This window comes from Phalacrocorax carbo, chromosome 25 (assembly GCF_963921805.1).
Source record: "Phalacrocorax carbo chromosome 25, bPhaCar2.1, whole genome shotgun sequence".
In the NCBI taxonomy this organism is placed as follows: domain Eukaryota; kingdom Metazoa; phylum Chordata; class Aves; order Suliformes; family Phalacrocoracidae; genus Phalacrocorax; species Phalacrocorax carbo.
This window is the reverse complement of record NC_087537.1, coordinates 2,612,799-2,635,357: the sequence shown is the minus strand read 5'-3', so window position 1 is coordinate 2,635,357 and position 22,559 is coordinate 2,612,799. Positions and strand designations below refer to the sequence as shown.

The following is a 22,559-nucleotide window of genomic DNA, read 5'->3' as shown; positions in this document are numbered from 1 at the left end:
AGGCGGTGAGAAGAGAGACGTGCCAGGCTGCGAGGGCGCAGGGAGGGGGGAGGCCGAGCTGTCCTCGTCTGCTCCGGGTGGGGAAGGTTACCTCCAGCGGCTCTGCATGCCCACCGTGTCCCCGACCCCACACAGGTGATGGGGTTGCAGGTCCGTGCCCACTGCTGACCCACTAGCTGCGGTAACCCCCCCGGCACAGCATTCCCCTGCAGCCATCAGGCCACCAAGGCCCTGAGCTAGCCCCATGCATGGTGGAGGGGACTGTCACCCCCCCAGAACCATTGCCCCCAGCCAAACAGCCCTGCACGGTGCCACCCAGGGGGAACCCACACCCCCAGGGGCTCTCCGCAGCCCTGGGGACACCAGTGCTCAGCTCCCTACGAGCAGGAGCAGGGCTGCTTCCCCCCCTACCATGGCCGGGTCTGCCTCTGAGTCACTGTTTTCCTGACAGCTTTGCAAAGCGGATCAACACCACTAAAAATAATTCCTGCCCGGCTCTGAAACACAGCCAGCAGCGGGGCTGCAGCCCCGAGGGGGAAGGATGGGCACCACAGGGCCCTGCGAGGAGGCAGGATAGGGGACAGAGCCCTTGCTCCAGCAGCCCCCCAGGCCCGGCTGAGCCCCCCAGGCTGCCATTCCCAGATCTGCCTTCAGAGGGAAGCCCCAGGGCCAGCTGTCTCCTGGCAAGGCATCAAGCCCGGGCTGCGGCAGTGCCAGGCCACGTTTGCGGTGCGAAGCGTGCTGGGGCACCGCAGGGAGCCTGGGGCAGGATGCGGCCCCGGCCGAGGGCGCGTTGCCTGCGTGAGGCTGCGCGCAGGCAAAGGCCACGTGTGGGCGAGGGCACGCGTGGGCGCAGGAGCGGGTCCGTGGGCACAGCTGGCCTCACAGCTGCGCCATTTGGAGCCGCACACTCATGAATACACATGAATATGCATGAGGGGGGGCAGCCAATGGCAGCGGCGCTCTGGCGCACCAGCAGCTGCCAGCCTTCGCAATGAACTTCTCCTGACATTTCGGCTGCGCCTCGACGGGTTTCCAACCCTCCCTCCCCCTCCCCGATGTGTCTTGGCCCCTGCGTGGGGCCGAGACTCCCCCCAACAGCCAGGCCCAGCACTGCAAAACTCGCTTTGGGGCCAAGGTGGGACCCCTCAGCCCTGCCTGTCCCCTGCCACCACCCACGCCGGCCCCAGGGACCTCTGCTGCCCGCGGCAGGGCCAGCCCCGATGGTTTCGGCAGCTCCAGCCCCATGGTGAGGTGCAATAACACCCTCTTTTCCCTAAAGCCATCTATCTGCAATTAGCTCGGCCCCAGCTCAGCTCCCTCCACCCACACAGCAAGGACAGACATTGCCAGCAACCAGCAAGTCTCTTCTACTTCATTTTTATTTCAAGTCAGAGCACGTCGGCTCTGCCTTCACCAGTGCTGAGGGTGGGAGGAAAAGGTGCAGGAGAGCACAGGGAGAGGCGTCAGGAATAGCCAGAGCCCAAGCGCTGCCGGACACCGACCGAGAGGCAGCTACATGCTCCTTCTTTCTGAGCAAACTACATCCTGGCTGTGAGGCCCCCCATTCCCTGCTTTGCTTGTGCTTGGCAATAGGTGTGCAAGGAAGGAGCACCCCACTCAAAAGGGCAGGGGAGACAAACTGCCCCCCTCCACATCCCCATCGACTTGTTCCCATGCTCCCGGGGGGAAGCTCATGGCTTTTCATCCCAGCTGCAGGCAGCCTGCGGGGTGAGCTGTGCCAGGAGGCCCCAGGTGTAGATACGTTATCTGCACCCCATGCATGGGCTCTGGCTCTGCGCAGCTGAGACCACCCTCCCCAGGAGCTGCCCAGGGCAGCCATTCCCAGGGAGACACAGCCTCCCCTGCCTGCAGCACAGAGGGCAACACGGGGGACTAAACTGAAGAGACCTGCTGGGCAGCAGCCAGCCCCTGCTCCCACCAAGGGAAGCCTTCCTCCGTCGTGCTGAACGTGAGCCAGTGTATCCCACCCTACCCGGGGCCAGGGACATGCCAAGAACACAGAGCCTCGCTGGCACTGCCACCTAACTAAACTCTGCTCCAGTCAGAGAGCAAAGGCCATGGGAACAACAAACACAGGTTTCACTAACCACCAGATATCCTCTCCAAGAGAGGAGCGATACAAACACACTGCCTGGGGCATCAAGGACAGTCAAGAGTCAACAGAGAGAGAACATGTGAGCCCCAGACACCACAGAGTCCTGGACAAGGCCATGTTCCCAGTGCAATCCCAGTCCCACCAGCCTGGACATCCCTTCGGCTCAGCAGCGGTCCCTCTTCCAGCGAGGGCTGCAGGTCCTGGGGAAGGCAGGCGAGGTCGCTAGAGCTGTTTACTGCATCTCACGACGTCCGCCCAAGGGCTCAGCTGGCTCATCCGGACTGTCCGAGTGGATGTCATCCATGCCAAAGTCGCTCCAGTGCGGGAAGGTCTCTAGGCAGCTCGGCCCCTGCGGGCTTCCCAGGCCGGCACAGCTGGAAAGGGAGAACAGGTCAGAGCAGAGAAGGGATAGTGGGAAGATACAGGGCCTGAGGTGACTGTGTCTCTAAGTCAACTGCTGCCTCCTTGATGCATCCCCTTCTGCACAGCGAAGGCTGCTTCCCCTCTGCACAGCCTCAGCACAGCCCTCAGCTTCCAGCCAGCTCAGCCACAGCACTCAAGCCCAGAGCAGGGAAGGGGGAGAAAACTGCCAGCAGCAAGAGGCAGACGATGCTGGCAGCTGAGAGGGGCACACAAAGCCAAACTGCCTGCACTGCTGCACTCCCTCAAACCCCTTCCTTAAACCAGAAAGGCTCTATTTAAAAACAGATCTCTCGCTGGAGTCTAGACACCTCTTTCTTCCTGCTATCTGAAAACCAAGATGAAGAAACAGGGGCACTGGGTGGTGCAGAAGGCCTCCTGCCTAGCAGCTAAATACCTCACTGAGGGGCAGGGGGACCCCAGAGCATCTCTGCCTGACACAGCAGGCTGCCAGCGAGCACAGCCAGGGGCCCTGCGCCTGCCACAGGACTCGAACACGCAGGTGATGTCTGTGCTTGTTCAGCTTCTTGTAGGGAGCTGCAGCAGTGGCAGACTGAGGATGCCCTCCTCTCCCGCACCAGGTCAGCTGCCTCCCCAGGTGCAGAAAACCCTCAGCTGGCTGCAAGCAGGGGCAGCCACCCCACAGGGAGATGCCCAATTAATTCCCGAGCCTGCAGCAAGCACTCTGAAGTTGTGATGCACATAAGGAACTGCAGAACCCACTCACGCTGTGAGGACAAAGGCAAGATGCACAGAAAGCCTGAGCTCTAAAAGCATCCAAAGGCTCCTTACTCCCCAGAGATTAAGGGAAGAAAGCAGTTGAAGACCTTTGTAAATCTCAGCTTAAATTCTTCCAGGAGGCTCGAGCTCTTTTCTGCTAAGCCCTGGCCACAGCCAGGACAGGTCATGCTCCGGGCAGCCTGGAGGGCAGTCCAGGAGACTGCTGGTGACAGCCCAAGATGTCCAGCTCCAATCGCCTGACCCCCAGGAATCCTGCCTGGTTGGTGTACAGGGCTGGGGAAACTTCATTCCCTCAGATGACTGTAGCAAGGATGGGACAGGGAAATCCAAAAGCATTCAGGGGTCTCTAGAAAGCCTGGCACCTCCTCTTATTTCACAGCAGAGGCTGTTTGCTACTGGTGAAAAGTCCTTTGCATAAGCACCAACCATTTTAAGTCAGGCTGTAGCCAGACCCACAGCTTCAAGCACTGACAAGGGAGGTGCAGACAGCAAGTCACCAGCTGCCTCAAAGCACTGCCAGTAGCCAGGCCTGCTCCAACCAGCACAGAGCAGCTCCAGGCACAGCCAGGGAGCTGGGGGCTTCCCCGCTGGCAGCAACCCCAGGCCGGTCCTTCCCTGCCTGCGTTACCTGCCGTGCAGGTCCCCTCCCGGCAGCAGCGCGGGGCGGCTCTCTTCCTCCTGCACCCAGCCGCAGTTGGACATGGCATAGTGCAGGATGGCTTCTGTCACTGTCTGCGAGCCCTGGCCTTGCACGCACGCCTCTATCTCGGGTATTGAGAGCTGGCTCTGCAGGAAAAGGTGCAGCCGGCTGTCGGAGAGGAGGACCACATTCTGCACAACCCTGTGCACAGAGAGAGGAGGCTGAGTGAGGCAGGAGCACAGAGCACGCTGAGCCCTGCCCCACCAACAACTCATGTGCCCCACACCACCAGGGTGACCATCGGCAGCTCTCCTGTCACTTCACAGCCAGTATCTTCTAAGCAAGACTGGAGAAGTGTGTCCTCTCCCTCCATCCAGCCCTCAGAAATGCTCTACTCACTTCTCCAGGAACTGCTGCAGCCCCTGTCTCCGCTTCTCGATGAACTCATCTGTGCTGCCCACAAAGAAGGTGGATTTCCCAGGCAGCTCTGGGACAGGCCTGCAGGCACAGAGCAGAGGCAGCAGTTCAGGGTCAGATCACCCAGCACCAGAGCAAGGAGACACAGGAGTACCCTGGCAGCAGCAGCCAGGACCCTGCTTTGTGCAGAGCTGGGTCCGAGGAGCTTGGGTATCCCATGTTTGTGTCTGGGGTTTCTATCCACACCTATTCTGGGTTCACATAGGTCTCCCAGGGCAATGGGAAACAACATCTGGCTGCAGGAGGGGAAAGGGGGCAGAACAAGGTATGCTTACACCAAGCCAGCATTCTTCTGGAGCTGCCTCCTCAGCCACACAAATTCACGGTACCGGCGCCGCACACATGAGGTCTTGGCAGTAAAGGCCTTGCTGTTGGTCTGCAAAAAAAAACAAAACCATCATGGAAATAATTCACATGAGAGGCAGCAAGGCAGAGGAGGGCAGGATCTCACCAGCACAGACCCCTGAGCTCCATCACTAAGGGAGCCCCTTGAAGCACTGGGCTTTGGGGACTGTTGGGGGAGCTGAAAGTGCCTAGAAAACCTGAGCAGGCTCCAAGGGAGAAGTTGGGTCTCAGACCTGCACGGAGACAGCACAGGAGGAGGGATGGGCTGCTGAGGGTTACCCCTTCCTGGCGCCTTCCATCTCCACTCAGCACAGCCAGACATGGCCAGACAACTCCGCTCACGAGCCTCACATATGGCACAACCGAGCTCTGCAGCTCACCCCCTCCCTCAGCCACAACTCACATGGAGGAAGATTTTATAATCCACATAGGAGTTCCAGGAGCCTTCGTTCTGCACCCGGGGGTCCTGAACACGCACCGTGGTCAGCTCCTGCGGCACAAACACTGCCTGAGCACGGGGAGGCAGTGTTCACCGCCCCACACCAGCGTCACCCCCCTTTGCAGGGCTCGGAGGGGCTCCCCGGTACAGGTACCCACAACCACACTGGCTTGTCCGGCCACCCCACCCCAGGGGCAGCGCAGACACCTCCAGCCTCTCCCATCCCTGTCACCAGCTGCCCCTCAGCTCTGCCTCACAGATGCTGCCCAGCGTTCAGCACCTCTCACCCCTCGACACAGCGCTCAGCCAAGACCGCCCGCTCCAGCGCTGCCAAACCCCAGCGAGGAACAGACAAAACCCATGTCAGAAAGGGTCTTACTTCCTCTCGGTTCTCCAACATCCTAGAGCCAGAGCCCAGCGGGAAACATCTGTACAGGGGAAAAAAGGATTTAGTAAGAAAAGATCAACACACCAGGGTCTCCCATGTACTCCACATCCCCCCAGACTCCTCACACCTCTGTCCCACCCAGCAGGCACCTCTCCAGCCCCCACGCCCGCACTCGGTTGCTCTCCCTGATCCTCTCCCCTCAGTCACCACAAAATAAAGAGGATGCATTCAAATCCAGCAGCACACGGGAAAAAGCACCCAGCATTCATCTCCCATGTGCTCCTGAGGCAACATGGCCTGTTGGGCTCTCGTTGGGGTGTGCCGGAGAGCGTGCCGTGACCAGACCTGGAGCCTGCAACCCCTCTTTCCTTCACAGCTCGTCTTCAGGTCACCCCTGCCTGCAGAGAGGCACTGGGATCCTGCAGCATGCTGGAACAGCACTCAAAAATCCCCAGATCACAGACAGAGGTGAGCAGGGTTCCCAGCTCAGATGGGTTAACCACCTGAGGATGGGATGGGGCAGCCGGCTGCTCCTGCTGAGCTGTCTGCCCTCCTCTCCAACAGCACGTCCCTGCTCCCAGGCAGATAACAGGGTCTCCGGGAGAGCTCTTCCCCCAGTGTAACCAGGAACAGCCTCCTCGTTGCACAGCACCAAGACCCCAGGTCCCCAGTTTGCTCCCACAGAGCCAGAACTGGCAACACAGGAGGGAGACAGGCTGGAAGAGCCCGGCCCACTCCCAGCACAGACAGGTTTGCACTGAAATGCCAGGGGAGCCGGTTCGGCTGGGGAGGAAAAAACCTTGCTTTTATCACAGTTTCCTTCTCCTACAGGCCTCCCACCTGCCCAGCACTAGCTCGGCTGGGCTGTCTGAGCAGGGGAAGCAGCCAGTCCCCACCATGACCCCGCTGCCCCTCGCCAGCTTTTCTCCTGCGCAGATCAGAGCCGTTCCCCAGCTGTCACCTCAGTAAGTCTCCCATTAGCACCAGGCACAGATACACCGTTTCTCTCCAGCTCCTTCACAAGTCACCCAAATAAGCAGCAAACTCGGTACTTGACTTCCCCACCCAGCTAGGTTTCAGGTCTGCATTGTGACTGCTCTCCCTTGCGCCCCTCCCCAACCCCCCTTTCCCCTTCTCCCAGCAGGAACCGGGGGGGCCCATGAGCCTTGTTGAAACCCTCAGGGAACCGCAGAGGTGCCTGGTGCCCCCTGCGCTGCCCAGCTGCACCGCGAGCTGCTCGCACGTTCCCATCGCACCAGCCGCTTCCTCCGGCGCTCCCAGGTCCTGCTGGACCATGTCAGCTAATTTGCTGCACCATTACGTGCTCCTGCAGTAATTCCTGTTCTGCAACAGCACCATGAATGCAGGTCCCAGGGCTTGGAAGAAGGGGGGGAGACGACAGTGAGATAAACCCCCACACACCCAATAAGTGCACAGTTCAGCCAGTGAAACCCCTCCGAGACAGAGTCCACCGCCGGCAGACACAGACCAGGAATACTCGTCAGGGGGAGCTGGAAGACCAAGCGTGTCCCGTGTCCTGGTTTCACCTCCTCTGTGGGATTGTTTGCAAGAGGTTTTGGAGCCCCTGGGATGAGCCAGCAGCTCAGGACTTGGCCTGTCCCGAGGGACATGGCTGCCTGATCACAGAGGCGAAGCAACCCTTCACCTGTTCCCCATTCCTGGAGCCTTGCCTTTTAGGCCACGAGAGCTGCCAAGTGCCAGGCAGCGCTGGAAACCCAGTCTTTATTTATACGCTCAGATGTGAAGCAAAGCTCTTCTGAAGACAGTGCTAATTTTAGCTGGGACAAGGGGAGGGGTAGAGCCACAAACCATGCTTTAAAAATCTGGCTCCACCGGTTTGCAGGTACTTTCTGCAAGACTTCAGCCATCCAATTCCACCCAGAAAGCACTGAAAGCATTAACAGCAGAGAAGAGTTTCAGGATAGACAGCAAGAGACTCAGGCCCACTCCGAGACATCTCTGAGTAATTGAACTCTCACTGGAGTTGGGTCTGGCTGCTGCTGTTTCCAATTTGAGCTGTAAGGGGGAGGGCGAGGGGAACCTACCAAAAAAAACCCACAACCCCACGCTTCAGCGCACATGATTCTTCCCCTGGGGAAGGAGGGGAGCGAAGGAGCCACATGTGACATGAGTCACTGCGCTCAGCTGTGGTAATGGGGGAGCTCCGATCCTCCCCCGTGCTGGGGGCTCCCAGCCAGAACCAGTTCAGCAACAGAACTTGACCATTATGTTCCCTGGCCTCCCCAGGGGACGCTGCCGCCGTCCCGTTGCTTTTAGAGCTCCATACTCTGCATAACAGCCCTGCCTAGATTAAAAATGCAGGAGGGAGAAGAGAGAGACTCAGAAATTGCCTAATGGAACAGCGGAGGGTTGCCAGGAAAAGGAATTTAATTTCCCAGCTACTGAAAGGGTGCTCCGAAGAGCAGAGAGACCCAGGGGGAGATGGCTCTCTGCAGTCAGCGAGGAGACAGGCAGGCTGCAGGGAAAAAACTTGAGTTCATAGAGTCCGAGCGCCCATGTCTTTCACCTGTACTTTCACCCAGGGTTGCACCACGAAACGCATAATCTTATTTACTCTTTATGTGGAGTTAATTGATCTTAACTTGATAAATCAACTTAAACCCAATGGAGAAGACAGCTCCGAGTTAGCTTTAAACAGTTAGACCAAATCCTCTTTCAGGGCTTTTGCTTAAAGCCTCAGTTTAAGAGGCCCTGGGATACGCGGTTTGGGTTTGGTTTAATCTTCCTCCAATTTGCATTTCAGTGTTTCCAGGGCTCACACTTTCAATGTCTTCTAGCTAGAAGCCACACAGAAACACCCCACATCCATGCTCCGGAGCCTCACGACTCCACCTGCCCAGGGTACGGTGGTCTGGGCATTTAACGAGCCACAGGCACAGTCGGACTCAGGGTGGATCACCTCCCCCAGCCCTGTACTCACACCGCTGACAAAGTGTTAGCTTTTATCACTTGCTTGCTATCTTTTATCTTCCTTGCTGACGCAAACACACCCATACCAGCAGTCTCTACCCCTCTGTAACAGCAGGACCTGCATGGAATATGGAATACTCCCTCCTATCCAGTACACATCAGTGATAGTTTAGTCCAGCTCAGAGCTCCCTCCTGCAGCTCCATTCCCTACCCAGCTCCAGGCTGGCCAAGGCTTCACATCCATCGCGCAGGCACAGCACTGCTCCAGGCAACTCCCGGCCACGCAAGAGTCTCTGAATTTTGAGGAAAACCTCACAGAGGAGCTCCATGGTGGGGAAAAAAGAGAACAAATCCCATTTGTCTCTATTTTTGCTCATCACACTTGGACAGAGCTGCCCACAATGGATACCGGAGAGGATTTTCTGAGGTTGTTTTTCCATTTGGGAAGGAAAGGGCTCCCCATCCACAGGGGTGCCCCAAATGGGGACCCCTTGGGAGGGGACGTCCCCAGCCAGCCCAACGCCACAGCAACCAACGCAAGGGCCAGACACTTGGCCACACTAACGCCAACTCACCCCCGCGGCAGCGGCACGGCCAGGCCAAACCTGGGCTCAGCAGCACCGTGAGCAGGGGCTGGGTCCCGGCTCCGCTCCCGGGGCTCGGTGCCGCTGCGGGGCGGCTGCTCCAGTCACCGCGGCCTCGCTAAGGCCAGGCCCCGCCGCACCGGGCCTTGCCCCACTGCCGCCCCATGCGGGCCAAGGAATGCCCAGCCAAGGGCTGGGCGCCGCCAGCTGCGGGGCCCCGGGGACCCCCAACCCCACCGCCGGTGGAGCCGCACCCCTCCCTCAGGACCCCCTCACCTCTTCGCGCAGGCCGTAGCCCCTTTAAGCGGCGCAGCGGCGCGGCGGCCTTATAGCTAGGGCGGCGCTTCCCCCTTCCGGCGCGGGGCATGCTGGGAGTTGTAGTCCGACCATCAGGCCTCGGGGCGCGGCCCGGACCTTCCCGCTGCCGACGGGCTGCCCGAGGGGCACGGCCACGGCACGCCGCGGTGCGATCCCCGCAGGTGCGCGGCGCGCTTAAACCAAACCGAACCGACAGCACCGGGATGGGCGGGAGGCGGAACGGAGGACTACAACTCCCAGCGTACCCCGCGGTGACGGACTACGACTCCCAGCGCGCCCCGCGGCGCGCAGGCGAGCACGGGTCGCGGCGCAGGCGCAGTCCGGCGCGGCGGGTACTGGGGTTGGCCGGGCTCTTTTGTTCGAGGGAGGCGGACGGAGAGCGGCCAGGCCCGCGGCGCCACCGGACCCGCCCCGCTCGCCCGCCCCCGCGCCCCGCAGGCCCCTTCCCCTCGTCGAACCGTTGGCGGGGCTGTGCAAGGTGAGCGGGGGCCGCTGGCGGGCCTGGGTGCGGGGCGGGGGGGGCGGAGGGGGGCGGGGTGGAGGGGCGTTGGGGTGTAGGGGTGAGGGATGCTGGGGAGGGACTGGGCGTTATGGGTGGGGTGGGGGTAAAGGGGGGGTTGTTGCTGCGGGAGATGGTGTTTAGGTGGTGGTTGGGTGGGGGGGGATGCTCGCGGGGCGAGGGGGTTTGTAGGGGTGTATTTGGGGTGCTGGGCTCGGGTGCGTTAGTGGTGGGTGGGGGTGTGAGGAGAAGGGGGGTTAGTGGGGGGGTGCTTGGGGCGCTGGGAGCAGCGTTAGTGGGAATTTGGGGATGCTGGAGGGTGGAGGTGTTTGGGGGTGCTACGAGAGGGTGTGTTAGTGGAGGGGCGTGCTTGGGGGTGCGAGGAGAGGGTGTTAGTGGGGGATGTTTGGGGGTGCGAGGAGAGGGGGTGTTTGGGGTGCTGGAAGAAGCTTTGGGGGGGGCTGGGGGTGCTGGCAGGGCAGTGCCCCTCAAAAGGGGCGGCAGCGGGGAAGGGAAAGGTGGGTCTTGGAGTGAGGAGGGGACAAAGCTGGGCCCGGATGGCCTTTTGGGGAGGGGGAACAGCTGGGGGAGACCCTGAGGGCTGGGGAGGAGGGTGGCAGGGCGAGGTGCTGGGGTACCTTTGAACAGGGGAGGAAGATGTGTTTTGGGGTGCTGAAGGAGGCTGGTGCAGGAGGAGAGAATGAGGTCTGGGGAGATTGGGGTTCTGGGCTGTGGAGATTTGGGGTGGAAGCATCCTTTGGGAGAGGAGAGGCTGTAGTTGGGTCCCTGCTCTGGTGGGAAGGCGGCGTTTGGGTGGGAGGGTGGTTTAAGAACCACTGGTGGAGCCCCTGGGGGTAAGGAGAAGGGGAGGGGGGTGTTCCCTGGGGGGGAGTTAAAGGGAAAGGGGGCGGCTGGGGGTGGAGGGGGATTCAGGCTCCAGTTGCTCTGAGAATGGGGAGGGGACGAGTGTCAACTTTTGGCGGGGAGAATGAGCGGGAAGCTGCTCAACAGGCTGCAGGAGGGCAGGGAGCGGGATGGCAGCCGATCCTAGGGACCAGGGGGAGGAGAGCTGTTGGGGAACAAACTGGGGGGGATGTGGGGCCCTGGGGCTGGGGGAGAGCTCCCCTGCGGAGAGCTCACCACGGGGCTGGCAGGAGGTGGAAAAGGGAGGTTGTGGCTGGCAGGCTGGAAGCAGGGATGTGCTGGGGAAGGGGAGGAGATGCAGTAGAAGCTGTGGTTGGGTCGAGTCCCTGCTCACCCGCAGCGTGGGGTTGGTGTCGGGGCAGCCTGGCTGGCTTTCTTCGGCTCCTTTGCTGGGGTAGGAGGTTTGGGAGCTGGGGGAGCAGAGCCACGCTTGGAATGGGACTTGTAAAGCATTTGGGGGAAGAGCAGGACTTCTGGCAAGGGAAGGCGATGGAACTGAAATGGGATTTATATCTCCAGACAAGGAAGCAGCGAAGCTTTGCTGAGGAAGCGGCAGATGTGGAGCTGCCCTGGGAGCACAGGGCTGGCTGAGAGGGTGGCAGCGGGGTTTGGCTCAGGGTTGTGCTGTGAAGCTGGCCTGCTCCCGTGCATCATGGAGGAGGAGGAGGTGGCAGGGGCTCAAAACAGCCTGAGTTTGCATGGGGAGCATCGGGGCCAGGGAGGGGGGGTTAAGCGTGAGGATCCCAGAGATGGGGCAGCGCTGGTGGCATTGGGATGGATCAATCTGGAAGCAGCAAGCACATAGGTTGTCCCTATAAAACTGAGAAATCAAAGTATAAAAGGGCTTTCTGTCTGAATAATTACAGGCTCTATCTATGAAAGATTTTAACTTTAAAAAAAAAAATTAAATCCCTTGTGTGTGAGAGAGGAAGGTGTTTGCAATGGGTATGCTTGGAGTCAACAGTCTCCTGGGTTTGCAACCCAGGCACGTTTTCCTATTAGCGCTTGAAAACGATGAGAAACAGATGTGGCTGCTCTAACCCTGCTGCCCAGCTCCAGAGAAACACAAAAATAACCAGGTGAAGGGCCTGTGAGCGCCGGGAGGCAGCTCCTGGGTGTGAGGCTGCTGGGCGAAATGCCCCCAAACACGGTTGCTCTGTCCCTGGGGGATGAAGGCTGGCAGGGGAAGGTGCTGTAGGGGCCAGGGTTGCTTGTGAAGAGGGAGGTGGTGCAGCATCAGGGCGCTGGAAAGCTGGGAATCCTGCAGCACTTGGGGCAATGCTTTCTCGTCTTTATACAAAAGGGGGGAGAAGAATGCAAATCCCCGCTCTGATTCCGTGAGCGTTATCTGATCTAGAGGAGTTCAGAAGTTGCGCCCGCTGTCACATAAAATCCCTGTTTGCATGATGGGATTTCTTACCTTGGGTTCACTTTTTTCCAGCAGGGAGGTAATATTCCTACTGTTGCGTGTGTGTTTCTCTTAAATCCAGAGGTGCATTCTCTCATGGATTGTGAATTTAAGTGGAAATGATGTGGCTGAGCTTGAAGGTTGTGGCTTTTCTTTAGTTTGGTCTCTGCTCAAAGGCTTGAGCTTTCACTCAAACTTTCCAGAAATGTTTTCTGCTGTTTTCAGGTTCTGGAGAGTGGAAGACTTAACATGCTTGTTGCCACTTCAAAAGAAAGATGCCTGCTGCCTTTCCCTGGCGCGTGTGGAATAAACTTGGCGTGCTCATAAGTCTTTAAAGAGATGAGTGATCCCAGCCAAGTTTGAAAAAGCCAGGAGGAGGAAATGTTTTAAGTTTAAAACTCATTAAAGCTGAGCTGAACTGTTAATCCTTTAAGATGCAGCTAATGGAACTAGGCTGTACTCTGGGTCACGACATTTTTCTTCTTAGGCCAGTCTTCCTTTCCTTTGTTAAACTTTCTCCTGAAAAGATTAGCGCCAGGCATCACGGAAGGCGACTAGGTAGAGCTTCACAATCTTCCAGAGAAAGTGTCCCCGCCAGCGGGGGCTGAGCTTATATATATTTGTCTGGTAGTGGCTTCTCTACCTGGATGCTGTTATCCGGGAGATCTCACGATACCAGCATGTGCTTCGCTCCGACCCACTGCGACGACGTGCTGTCAACACTAGCTCTTGCCCCTCTCTCTGCTCCAATAACTCGGGCCTTTGTACATACCTTTGTGCTGGGCCTCTTTCTTTGTGGCCTTTTACTGGAGTTTCAATTCTTTTCAAGTGGCTTAGGTGTGTCCTGGATCCTTTTCCTCTTAGCTGCAGACCAAGAAGTTATTCTTTTGGTCCCTCTCTGTCCTGCTTTCCTCTTCACAAAGGATTTCAGCTTTGCCTTGAGTGTTAGGTAAGAAGCAGCAAATGAAAACGGAAAGATTTGGCACAGGCCCATCCTGAATTTGTCTCAAAATCATATTTTTCAGTATCAGCCAATTCTTTTCACACAATAAGTATAGAGAAAAGAAGCTGAATTTTAGGAAACATGAACTACTAATGTGATCTCTCTTGGGCAGGAGTCACCTAGCCACAAATTCTAGAGACGTGAGGAGTCTCCCCAGAAAGTTAATAGGGGTTGTCTGCCCTCCCCAAAAATGCCCAGGCAAAACGAAATGGCTTCTTTCTGCACCTTTGCGCGTAGGAACTCGGTGCAAGTGAAATGGGTTTATTTGGAAGCTCTCGAGATAAGGGAGCGGAATGCAGGGTAGGTCTTCCCTGTGCTGCCTTTCCAAGTAGATGGGGATGGTTCAACCTCTCCCCCTTCCTCCAGAGACCAGAAACCAGCCAGTGCTTTGGGTGGCTGTGGTTTGTTATTAATAACTAAAATTGGAGGGTTTGCATGTTCCCAGTCACAGAAGGCTGAAATCTTTCTCGAGCGCTCTGTCCCACGGAGGCATTCCTGACGAGGAGGAAGAGGGTGTGGGGAGCAGCTCAGATGCTTCGCAGATAAAGCCACGCGCTGCATTGTGTCCCGTCCCCCCTCCCCGGGGGGGCTGAAGTCCCTTTCTCACACTCGAGCTGCATTTTTGACTGCAGTGCAGCGAGAGGCCTGTGCAGCAGCTTGTCTCTGCTGCTGGCTCGAACGCTAAAATCTGTACCGTGTCTAGCAGCAGGCGCTGTGAGCTACGGCTTGGCCTCGTCCGCCCGGAGCACCTTTCTGGCTTGCAGGCTCTTGAGGCAAAACCAGACGTTGTCCCTGCCGCAGGGATGAATGCCGGGGAGGGGGTGGCTTGTCGGCACGCAGCCCCGTGCCTGCGTGGGAGCAGACATCTTGAGAACCCACAGAGGCAGAGCAGGTCTGTGCAAGGGGGTGACACTGGTACTCTGGTGTGAATGCCTGTGGCAGAAACAGGGAAACGTCTGCTGAAAAGAATGGGCCCCGCGTGGCTGAGGGCCTTGGAGAGGTTGCTGCCTGCCGTATGCTTTAGGTACGGTTGCTGCAGCCCTTTGCGCTGGTATATTTGTCCCTCCCCTTGGCAAGCTCTTTCTCAAAGTGCTCCTGGCCTTGGATTTGCATCTTCTCTACCCAGCACTTACCACAATAAAATGATGGATTCACAGTGTTGCATTGTTTGCATTGCTCTATTGCCTCTCTTTTTTTTTTTTCCCTTTCCACACCTACCTGTCCTACACACCACCTCTAGTTTTAGCAACTCTCCTCTGAGCTCATCCTGGCCAGGCTCTACCGTTAGACTCTCTGATCCAGTTGCTGCCTTAGGAAGCCGCTCAAGCGGCGTGGCAATCCAGCTGAGCATGCTTAGGTGCCTTAAAAACAAGTCCATCTCCAAGCAATAACCACAATGCTTTTGACTAAAATCCTTTCAGCTGCAGCTGAACACAATTCCCTGCTGAGAGAAGGGAAGCCCGAGATCTCGACCTTCCAGGCTGTCTTGGAGTTTATTTGCTGGTTGTAGTCGGAGCTACAACAGAACCTTCTTGGGAATCTCCTCTGTCACGGCATGCTTGGCTCTGGCCCCCTTCTCCGGCGGCCACGCTGTGCCAGAGGAGGAGGATGGAGGGGAGAAAGGCTGTCCTGCGCGGGAGGAAGGAACTGCCTGAAGAATTCCAGAGTGAAACGCGATCTCTCGGCTTCCTGCTGCAGCACTGGCTCCTGCTCGGGGATTAGATGCTGGCGGTGGGTCGGAGGCTTTACATTGTTGTGTTGCACACCAGCTGAGGCGGTGCCAGGCAGCCTGGCCTCCTCCTCGGTGAGTCCACAGGCGACCGGGAGCCTTGCTGCTCCGGGTTTGCCACTGTCTGGTGTCTGATTAAAGATGCTGTCAGTGTATTTCATTTCAGCCCAGGAGCTGAGAAGGAAAAAGCCTCTCTGATGTGTGTTCTTGTACGGCTCTGTTCTAGTGGTCTGTTTCCAGGTGGTTGGGTTTTTTCTGCTCATTGAATAGGGCAATAAAACTTCATCCTTGTGGGGCTGGGTGTCCTCTGGCATTGAATAAAGGATCTGTGGGGGAAACACTGCCCGTCTGTGGGATTTCCCTGCCACCACCTCAGCTACTGGTCTCTACAGGGCAGGGAACTTCTCGCTTCATTTAACACTGGGAGGGGGTTTAGTTTTCACCTTCGGTGGACACCAGAGCTCTGCAAGCACAGTGCAGTGTGTGCAGTAGCAGAAAAAGCTCTTCCTTTGACCCTGTCTGCTCTGCAGCCTGCTCAGGTGCCAACCCCTCTTCTGAGACCACCAGCTGAAAAGAAAGCAGGGGAGATGTCTAGTGCTAAAGAGGAGCAGGAGGCTTGCAATGCAGAGCCTGGACTCTGGGGCCCCCCCACCCAATTTGCTCAGCGACCACAAAACACCCCAAGACTGGCTTTTATTGCCAGTCCTGTGCCTGGTTCATGAGCAGCCCTGACTTTGGGTGCCACGGCACAGGGAAGTTGTTCATTCCTCCTCCTACCCCAACGTTGCCCTCAGATGAGGAGGTTGTGGTTGCCTCGCGGCTGGTGCGTGCAGGGATTGGGGTGTAAAAGGAAGATGTCTGTCCCCCAGCAAGCACGGCCAGAGGCCGAGTGCCCTGTGGAGCGGGAGCCTGGGCACTGGCACAGCTTGTATGCCAAGGTCAGGTTGAAAGCAGCATTGCAGTAGTGGGGTCCAAAGTATAAACACATCGGTCTAGTGCCTGCCAAGCAGAGGAGTGCTGCTTTTCCCTCTGCGCTCTTCCACACTCCTTGTCTGCCCTCAAGCCCTGTCTGTGAGATAGCAGCGGAGGCGGGGTGGTCTGGAGCGTGCCAGCTCGGCTCTGCTCCCTCCAGTCCTCTCTGCTGTGGCTTCTGCTGGTCTGAACTGGCAGTACATCTTTTGAGCTTTGTGGGGCTTGTTTTTAAACCTCCTCCTTTGAACAATACTCTAATAGGAGTGGGTCAGCTCAGCAGCATCTTGTGCACAAGGGAGCTCATCCAGCTGTACCCCGAGAGCCGAGACCGTTGCTGAACTCTAACATCTTCAGCCAGTGTAAATCTGGAGGATTTTTGTTTTGCCACATAAACCAGCCCCAGTTTGCACAGATTTTGCCAGCTGAAATTTATTCTACACGATTCAAGATAACCTGAGTGGCAAAACTGAAGTTTCCGGGCAGGTAATGTTTGAGCTGCTTGCCAGTCATTTTGCTTGGCAGAAAATACATATTTTACTGGAAAAAAGAAGTCATGTTCCTCAGCGCTTAGGCTGTGAAAGCTCCCTGGGCAGCTCTTCAGCAGGGTGGGGTTTTGGGAGGCTGAGGTACAGAGTTGGTTTCAGGCAGTCTGGGTCCTGTTGCCAGCTTTGCCCGTGGCTCTCCGTGATGGCGTAGCTCCTTATCAGAGATAGCAGATGCTGAGACTTGGAAACTCCTGACCCTTTGGTTGGCCTAAATCAGTGCGCTCAGCTGGCTGCACAGACCTCTTTGAGCAGAGGATGATGGTGAGGTCGGGGTACCAGAGGGTTCTATATTTTTCTTGAACCTAAGGAAAAAACCCTTCCTGCATCCCCTTCCCGCACAAGCAGGTGCTTCATTGGTGTCTCCCCTCACAGGGCTGTGCAGTGGCTCAAGATCGTGTCCTTGGGGCTGGGACCTGGTAACTGGTACCGGCAAAGAATTGGCTGGAGAGCATTTGCAAAGTGTGATTTTAGCAGAACCACCCGCCCCACACCAGGAAGGCAGGGCAGGGATGGCGTGGACAGCCATCCCCGCAGCAGCAGGGAGAGACTCTGACCCTGGATCTGCCCGGCTGCGGTGCTTGTACTGGTCCGAGCTGGGTTTCTGCAGGGAAGTGGGGCCTCTCTGTGGTTTTTGGCTCTCTGAGGTGTTTCGTTTCAGCCTGGGGGAAGCGCCCGGCGTGTTGGCAGGGCTGCTGCTCCTCTGCAGTCCCCCCGCCTGAGTGGAAAGCGGAGAGCTGCGCCGAGGGCTGCCCCGTCCCTCCATACTGCGCCCACTTACGGCAGGTGGCCTTGAGCTATGTGTGGTGGTGTTTGTGGCAGGTAGCCTTGGGCTACCCTGGGCCAGAGAGTTCTCCTAGCTCTGCGTCGCTTCTGCCGCTTCCCAGCAAGTGCTGGATAAAGATGCAGGAATTTTTGACTGTCTAAACAGCTCTGGAGGATAAGGAGGGGGAAAAAAAAAAAAAAAAAGATTTCTGGGTTGGTGAGTTAGATAAATATCCTGGAGTGCACATCTATGAACCAGCAAAGAAATGAACATGGGGAACTCAGTATCAGGAACCGTGACTCGTATTTAACTTGGATTAACTATTTATTGACTTTTAGTTAATACCAGCAGTGCGCTGTCTCCCTCCCGCCGCTGGGCAGCTCTGCACATGCTTTCTGCAGCTCGAGGCAGGGTGGAACTAAACTGAAGGGATGGTCAGCGAGGTGAGGGAAGGGGAGGGAGCAGGTTGAGGGGGGACACGCGGGACTCGGCAGAGGCAGGACAAGGGGTGGAGCAGCTGACCTAGGATGCTGCTTCATTTCTGGAAGTTGGTGGGCAGCACCAAGGTCAAGACACGGTGTGCTGAAAACAGGGACAAAGCATGGGTGGAATCGGGTAGAGTCTTGATGGAATTGGTGAAATAAGATGCTGTGTGTGTCAAAAAGGCATCGAGTAAATGCAACAGCTCCTGCTGGAGATTCCTGTTTGCCTTCTCAGCTGGCAGAAGCATCCTGGCCCATCTCTTCGTGTGTTACCTACTTCGTATATGCCTGTTTTCTCCAAATCAATGTTCCTGCACTGCGCTTTGCCTCTGCGTGTCCAGTACATTTGCATCCTGGCAAAGGCAAACCTGACCTTGCCACAAACGTGTGGTTCTCCCTCCTCTTTTAGCAGCGTCGCCCGTAAGCTGAAAAACTGGCCAGCACAATGGGAAAAAAACAGAACAAGAAGAAAGTGGAAGAGGTCTTAGAGGAAGAGGAGGAGGAGTATGTGGTGGAGAAGGTCCTGGATCGGCGAGTGGTAAAGGGCAAAGTGGAATACCTGCTGAAGTGGAAAGGCTTCTCAGAGTAAGTGCCTCCCTCCCTGCCTGCTGCTGCTGGGTGGGTGCTGGGCTGCTCTGGCACAAGCACCTCTTCTGCCTGTAGCTCCCGAAGGCTCTCCGGGCAGGTGGCTCAGTCTCCCTGCACCTCTCCTTCTCTGGAAAATGGAGCTAGCAGGCTGAAGGCAGCCATAATGACTGAAATGGCAGTGCTAAATGCCTCGAGCTTTAATCAGGGGGATGAGAGCACAGCCTAGGTGAGAAAGTCCTGTTCCTGTCTTGCAACAGGCTGTGCAGTGCCCTGGTGTGGGGCTTCCCCCCTTTAAACCTAGTGTGAAACAAGCAGCCAGATAAAATGAATTGCGTTTCTCTCCTGAGAAGGGAAATAACTGCCCTGCCCTCAGGCACCCCTGCCTGGCTCAGGGCAGGGACCTGTTCCATGGGGTGAGGACACCCGCATCCAGACTGCCGCTTCTCTCAGCATCTCCACATGACCTGGTGCCCAGGACTTTTCTAGGCAGGGAAAGCTGCAGCAAGCTGCCTGTACATAAAACTCAGCTGTTGTCTTTGATTGCAGTGAAGATAACACATGGGAGCCAGAGGAGAACCTCGACTGCCCAGACCTCATTGCAGAGTTCCTTCAGTCCCAGAAAACTGCACATGAGAGCGAGAAGTCTGAGGGCAGCAAACGCAAAGCCGAGTCTGACACGGAGGATAAAGGGGAGGAGAGCAAACCAAAGAAGAAGAAGGAAGAGGTGAGGCAGGGTGGGGTTTCTGTGCTCACCTCCCGATCCCTGTGCTTGGCACAGTGTCTAGCAGCTAGAGCAGCCACGCTCCGAAACCTCGGTCAAACTGTTCCCCTGCATGGAGGGGAAAATATTGCACTTCAGTGAGACACGGCTGAAGTGCTTTTGAAAAGCTGTAGGTTTCAGAAGGAGGCATGAGCTGTTGGCTAAGCCAGGCCTTTTCATCAATCCAGAGCCAGTTCTAGCACTAAATTGAAAGGGCAGTTCTTGAACCAAAAGGGTAGGGAGCCCCAGCTTCTCCTGAAGCACTGCGCGAGGGGTGAAACAGGAGGCAGGGGTTGCCTGTTGCCCCTTCAATGGGGGGAGCGAGGTGGAGCAGGGAGCCTTCTGCTCAAGGTGCTCATAGCTGCTTGGGGAAAGGGACAACAAAAAAGGCTCTGCAGTCTGGTTTTCATCCCAGGAGCTGCTGAATCTTGGCCATCACAAGAGTTTGACCAGCAGAGCCTTGGAAATCAGGTTCTCTGCTTGCAGCATGAGCCAGGGCACCTGGCCATGCTGACCCGAGTTACCTCAGTGCAGTGGGCTTTCACCAGAGTTGTCTTCTCAGCTCCCCGCTGCCTTCGGTCATTACAGCCTGAGCATCTGATGTGCAGAGCCTTTCGGAACAGCCACCAGTGTGTCCTGGTGACCAGAAACAGGGCTGTGGCTGTCACCCTGCGATGCTACAAGCACAAACTTGTCTCTTTTCAGTCGGAGAAACCGCGAGGCTTTGCCCGGGGATTTGAGCCAGAGCGAATCATTGGTGCCACGGATTCCAGCGGGGAGCTCATGTTCCTGATGAAGTGGTGAGTGTGTCTTTGTGTCTGTCACTTCTTCACTTATTCTGTGCCAGAGAGGGAAGGACCTGCGCCTGGGGAGTCCCTGCTACCTGGCATGAAATCTCTCGCGATGGCGCTGCTGCCTGAGGTGACCCTCTGCGCTGAGGCTAACGTGGATGTGAAACGAGCAGGTAGGGCCCTTGGGATTGTGTGGCTCTTAAGATGTCCCCCCCCACAGCAGGCGCGAGCTTGGGGAGAGAGAGGGGCACGGTGTCATGGCGTGGGCTGCAGTTTCGGAAGGCTGCACCCAGAGGAGAGCCGTGACGATGACCGCGTCCCCTCCGGCTGTAGTGACACAGGGCTTGTTGCTGGCGCAGGTGGGAGCCAAACCAGTCAGGCGTAGCTGTGGGAGCCGCTTGCTTTTGCACCGTCTCAGAAGTACGGAGTGGCTGGGGGCAGGGCCGCAGCTTTGATTCAGCTTCTCTCCCCATCCCCGACAACGCGGAGCTGAACTCACGCCTGAATTTTTCCTGGGCTCACGTGCTGCTCCTCCCTGCTCCAGAGCCACTCAGGAAGGGGTCGCTTGGTTCCCCCGAGCAGCTCGGGGTCTCTGTTTACCTGCTGCTTCTTGATTTTTCTCCGGTCTCCACTTCTTCCACCTCCCCTCCGCAGCCCCCTAACTTGCACCTCTGCTCTGGCCTGTAGGAAGAATTCTGACGAGGCCGACCTGGTCCCTGCCAAGGAAGCCAACATCAAGTGCCCCCAGGTGGTCATCTCGTTCTATGAGGAGAGGTTGACATGGCATTCCTACCCCTCAGAGGACGATGACAAGAAAGAGGACAAGAACTAACCCCTGGCACCCGCTCTGGCCAGCCTTTGTATAAAGATCGGAACTGTGGGTTTGAGCAAGAGGGAGAGAACGCAGCTCTGCTCGCTTGGGAGCGTAGAGATGGCTGGAGAAGATGCCCTTTGAAGAGACCAGTATGGTTTCTGTGCCCTGCAGCTGCTCAACTGCTTTATGCAGCTTCATGCTGTGTACAGCTTCAAACCAGCCCGGCTCAATTTGAGGGGGGAGGGAAGGGCAGGGGGATACTGGGGGGGGATTATTGGGGGGAGAATTTGGGGTGTTTGTTTCAAGGCTGTCTATTTTGCAGCTTGTGGGAGAGGAAGCAAAGCCCCTTCCATGAAGGACTATCACTGGTGATGGGTGGGCTGGGGAAAGGGAGTGCAGATGGATACTGCTTATTCTTCAAAGACCATCTCAGCAACCCACAGCCTTCTTCCCAATAGTGTTAACTCTGCATTTTTACAGCGTAGCATGTGTGTAGGTTCTTTTGTTTGTTTTTTGGTTTTTTTTTTTCCTTTTGCTATTTACTGGTGTATTGGTTTGGGGGGCTGGGGGGAGGGGACGTGGGGAAATTGGTCTCTTGTTTAATTGGGGAGGGAGATGAGGTCTGATGACAATGTTCCAGATCATTTCCAGATCTTTTTTAGAACCTGAATTCAGAAAAAGGAGGGGGGGAAGAGGGGGGGAGGTGAAGAGCCCAGTATTGATGACAGAACTACGGAGACAGGGACAGTGACGTGAGATTGACACTGTGAATGTCCAAATCTCTGGAGCCAAGATGCTCAAAACCCTGCGAGCAATTTTTAGGGGGGGGGGGGTTGTGGGTGGGGAGGGGTGAGGGGAGACTTGTGAAAATGCAAACTTGTGATTCGTATTGTCCTGAAGCAGAACTGCCAGTTACTGACACATGCATTGTATGTGGGAGGGTGGGGTGCGGGGCGGGAATGGATTTTAACCCTTTAAAAGCCTTTCTACCCTTCTTTCCGTTATAAGGTGCTATTTCTCAAAATTGGGGGGGGGGGGGAGAGAGACTTCTGACTACTTGTTCCTTCTCTCACCTGAATTTGACTGTCCAGCCAGCAGCAATGGGATCCCTTTAGTTGTGGGAGGGAGAGGAAATCAACAGCAGCACAAGAAAAGAAAAATCAATTCCATGTTCTCCCATAACAAGTGATTGTTTGTAGGAGGCCAGACGTTGGTGCTGGAGCCGGATGTGTTACCCTGAATCTTCTGAGGTTTTTTTTTCTGTTTGTTTTTAATCAGATTTATTACAAATACTGAACTATTTAATGTCTGGAGTCATGAGCCCCACCAGACTCCTGGCACCTCCTTGTAGGTTGGTATGTATCTAGACTTGCATTGTACAAACCTTTTTTTAAAAGCATGTGTTTAGGTTTCTGTGAAAACGTTGTTTAAATGTAAAGTACGTGTTTGGATTTTAACTTCATACCAAGCTCTGTCAGTTTTTTGTCTCAATAAAATTTTAGATTTATAATCCTGATTTTTTTCTTCTCTACCTTGCTCCTTCCTCCAGCTCTTTGTGCATGAGATGAGTGACGAGGTGTAGAGCAGGTCACGGAGGGAAGTTAGCCTGCAGTTGCGGTTCTCTCTGAGCAAGGTTAGCTCTGATGCAGCCCAGGTTAGCCGCTGGCTCCGATCTGGTGTCAACAGCAGCAGGAGCAGCTGACAGCAGGTTCTGATTTACGTTGACTTCATCTGGAGAAGAACAGTGTCGTAGAGGTTAGTGTCTAGAGGCCTGAGTCGAGTCTCGCCCCTGGAGACAAGAGGACTAGCTATGACTTGGGACCTCGTTTGACGTAGCAAGACGCTGCTTGAGCTGGGA

The 22,559-nt window shown here is 56.5% G+C and overlaps 2 protein-coding genes across 4 annotated transcripts; one reads left to right on the top strand and one right to left on the bottom strand.

Moving 5' to 3' along the window:
- Positions 1–1,364: 1,364 nt before the first annotated feature.
- Positions 1,365–9,469, bottom strand: SNX11 (sorting nexin 11). 2 transcript variants are annotated; one of them, XM_064473248.1, is made up of 7 exons: positions 9,382–9,469; positions 5,561–5,609; positions 5,146–5,232; positions 4,673–4,773; positions 4,320–4,418; positions 3,909–4,121; positions 1,365–2,493 (listed from the first exon to the last, which is right to left on the bottom strand). In XM_064473248.1, exons 2-7 carry the CDS (start codon positions 5,579–5,581, stop codon positions 2,352–2,354), a joined length of 663 nt encoding a protein of 220 aa, XP_064329318.1. In that variant the 5' UTR covers positions 5,582–5,609; positions 9,382–9,469; the 3' UTR covers positions 1,365–2,351. The 2 variants fall into 2 exon arrangements, with proteins under 2 accessions (XP_064329318.1, XP_064329319.1); XM_064473249.1 differs by lacking the exon at positions 9,382–9,469 and adding an exon at positions 9,127–9,331.
- Positions 9,470–9,739: 270 nt separating this feature from the next.
- CBX1 (chromobox 1) lies at positions 9,740–22,217 on the top strand. 2 transcript variants are annotated; one of them, XM_064473252.1, is made up of 5 exons: positions 9,740–9,901; positions 18,161–18,333; positions 18,883–19,060; positions 19,802–19,896; positions 20,575–22,217. In XM_064473252.1, exons 2-5 carry the CDS (start codon positions 18,194–18,196, stop codon positions 20,717–20,719), a joined length of 558 nt encoding a protein of 185 aa, XP_064329322.1. In that variant the 5' UTR covers positions 9,740–9,901; positions 18,161–18,193; the 3' UTR covers positions 20,720–22,217. The 2 variants fall into 2 exon arrangements, with proteins under 2 accessions (XP_064329322.1, XP_064329321.1); XM_064473251.1 differs by having other exon boundaries at positions 18,158–18,333.
- The last annotated feature ends 342 nt before the right edge of the window (positions 22,218–22,559 follow it).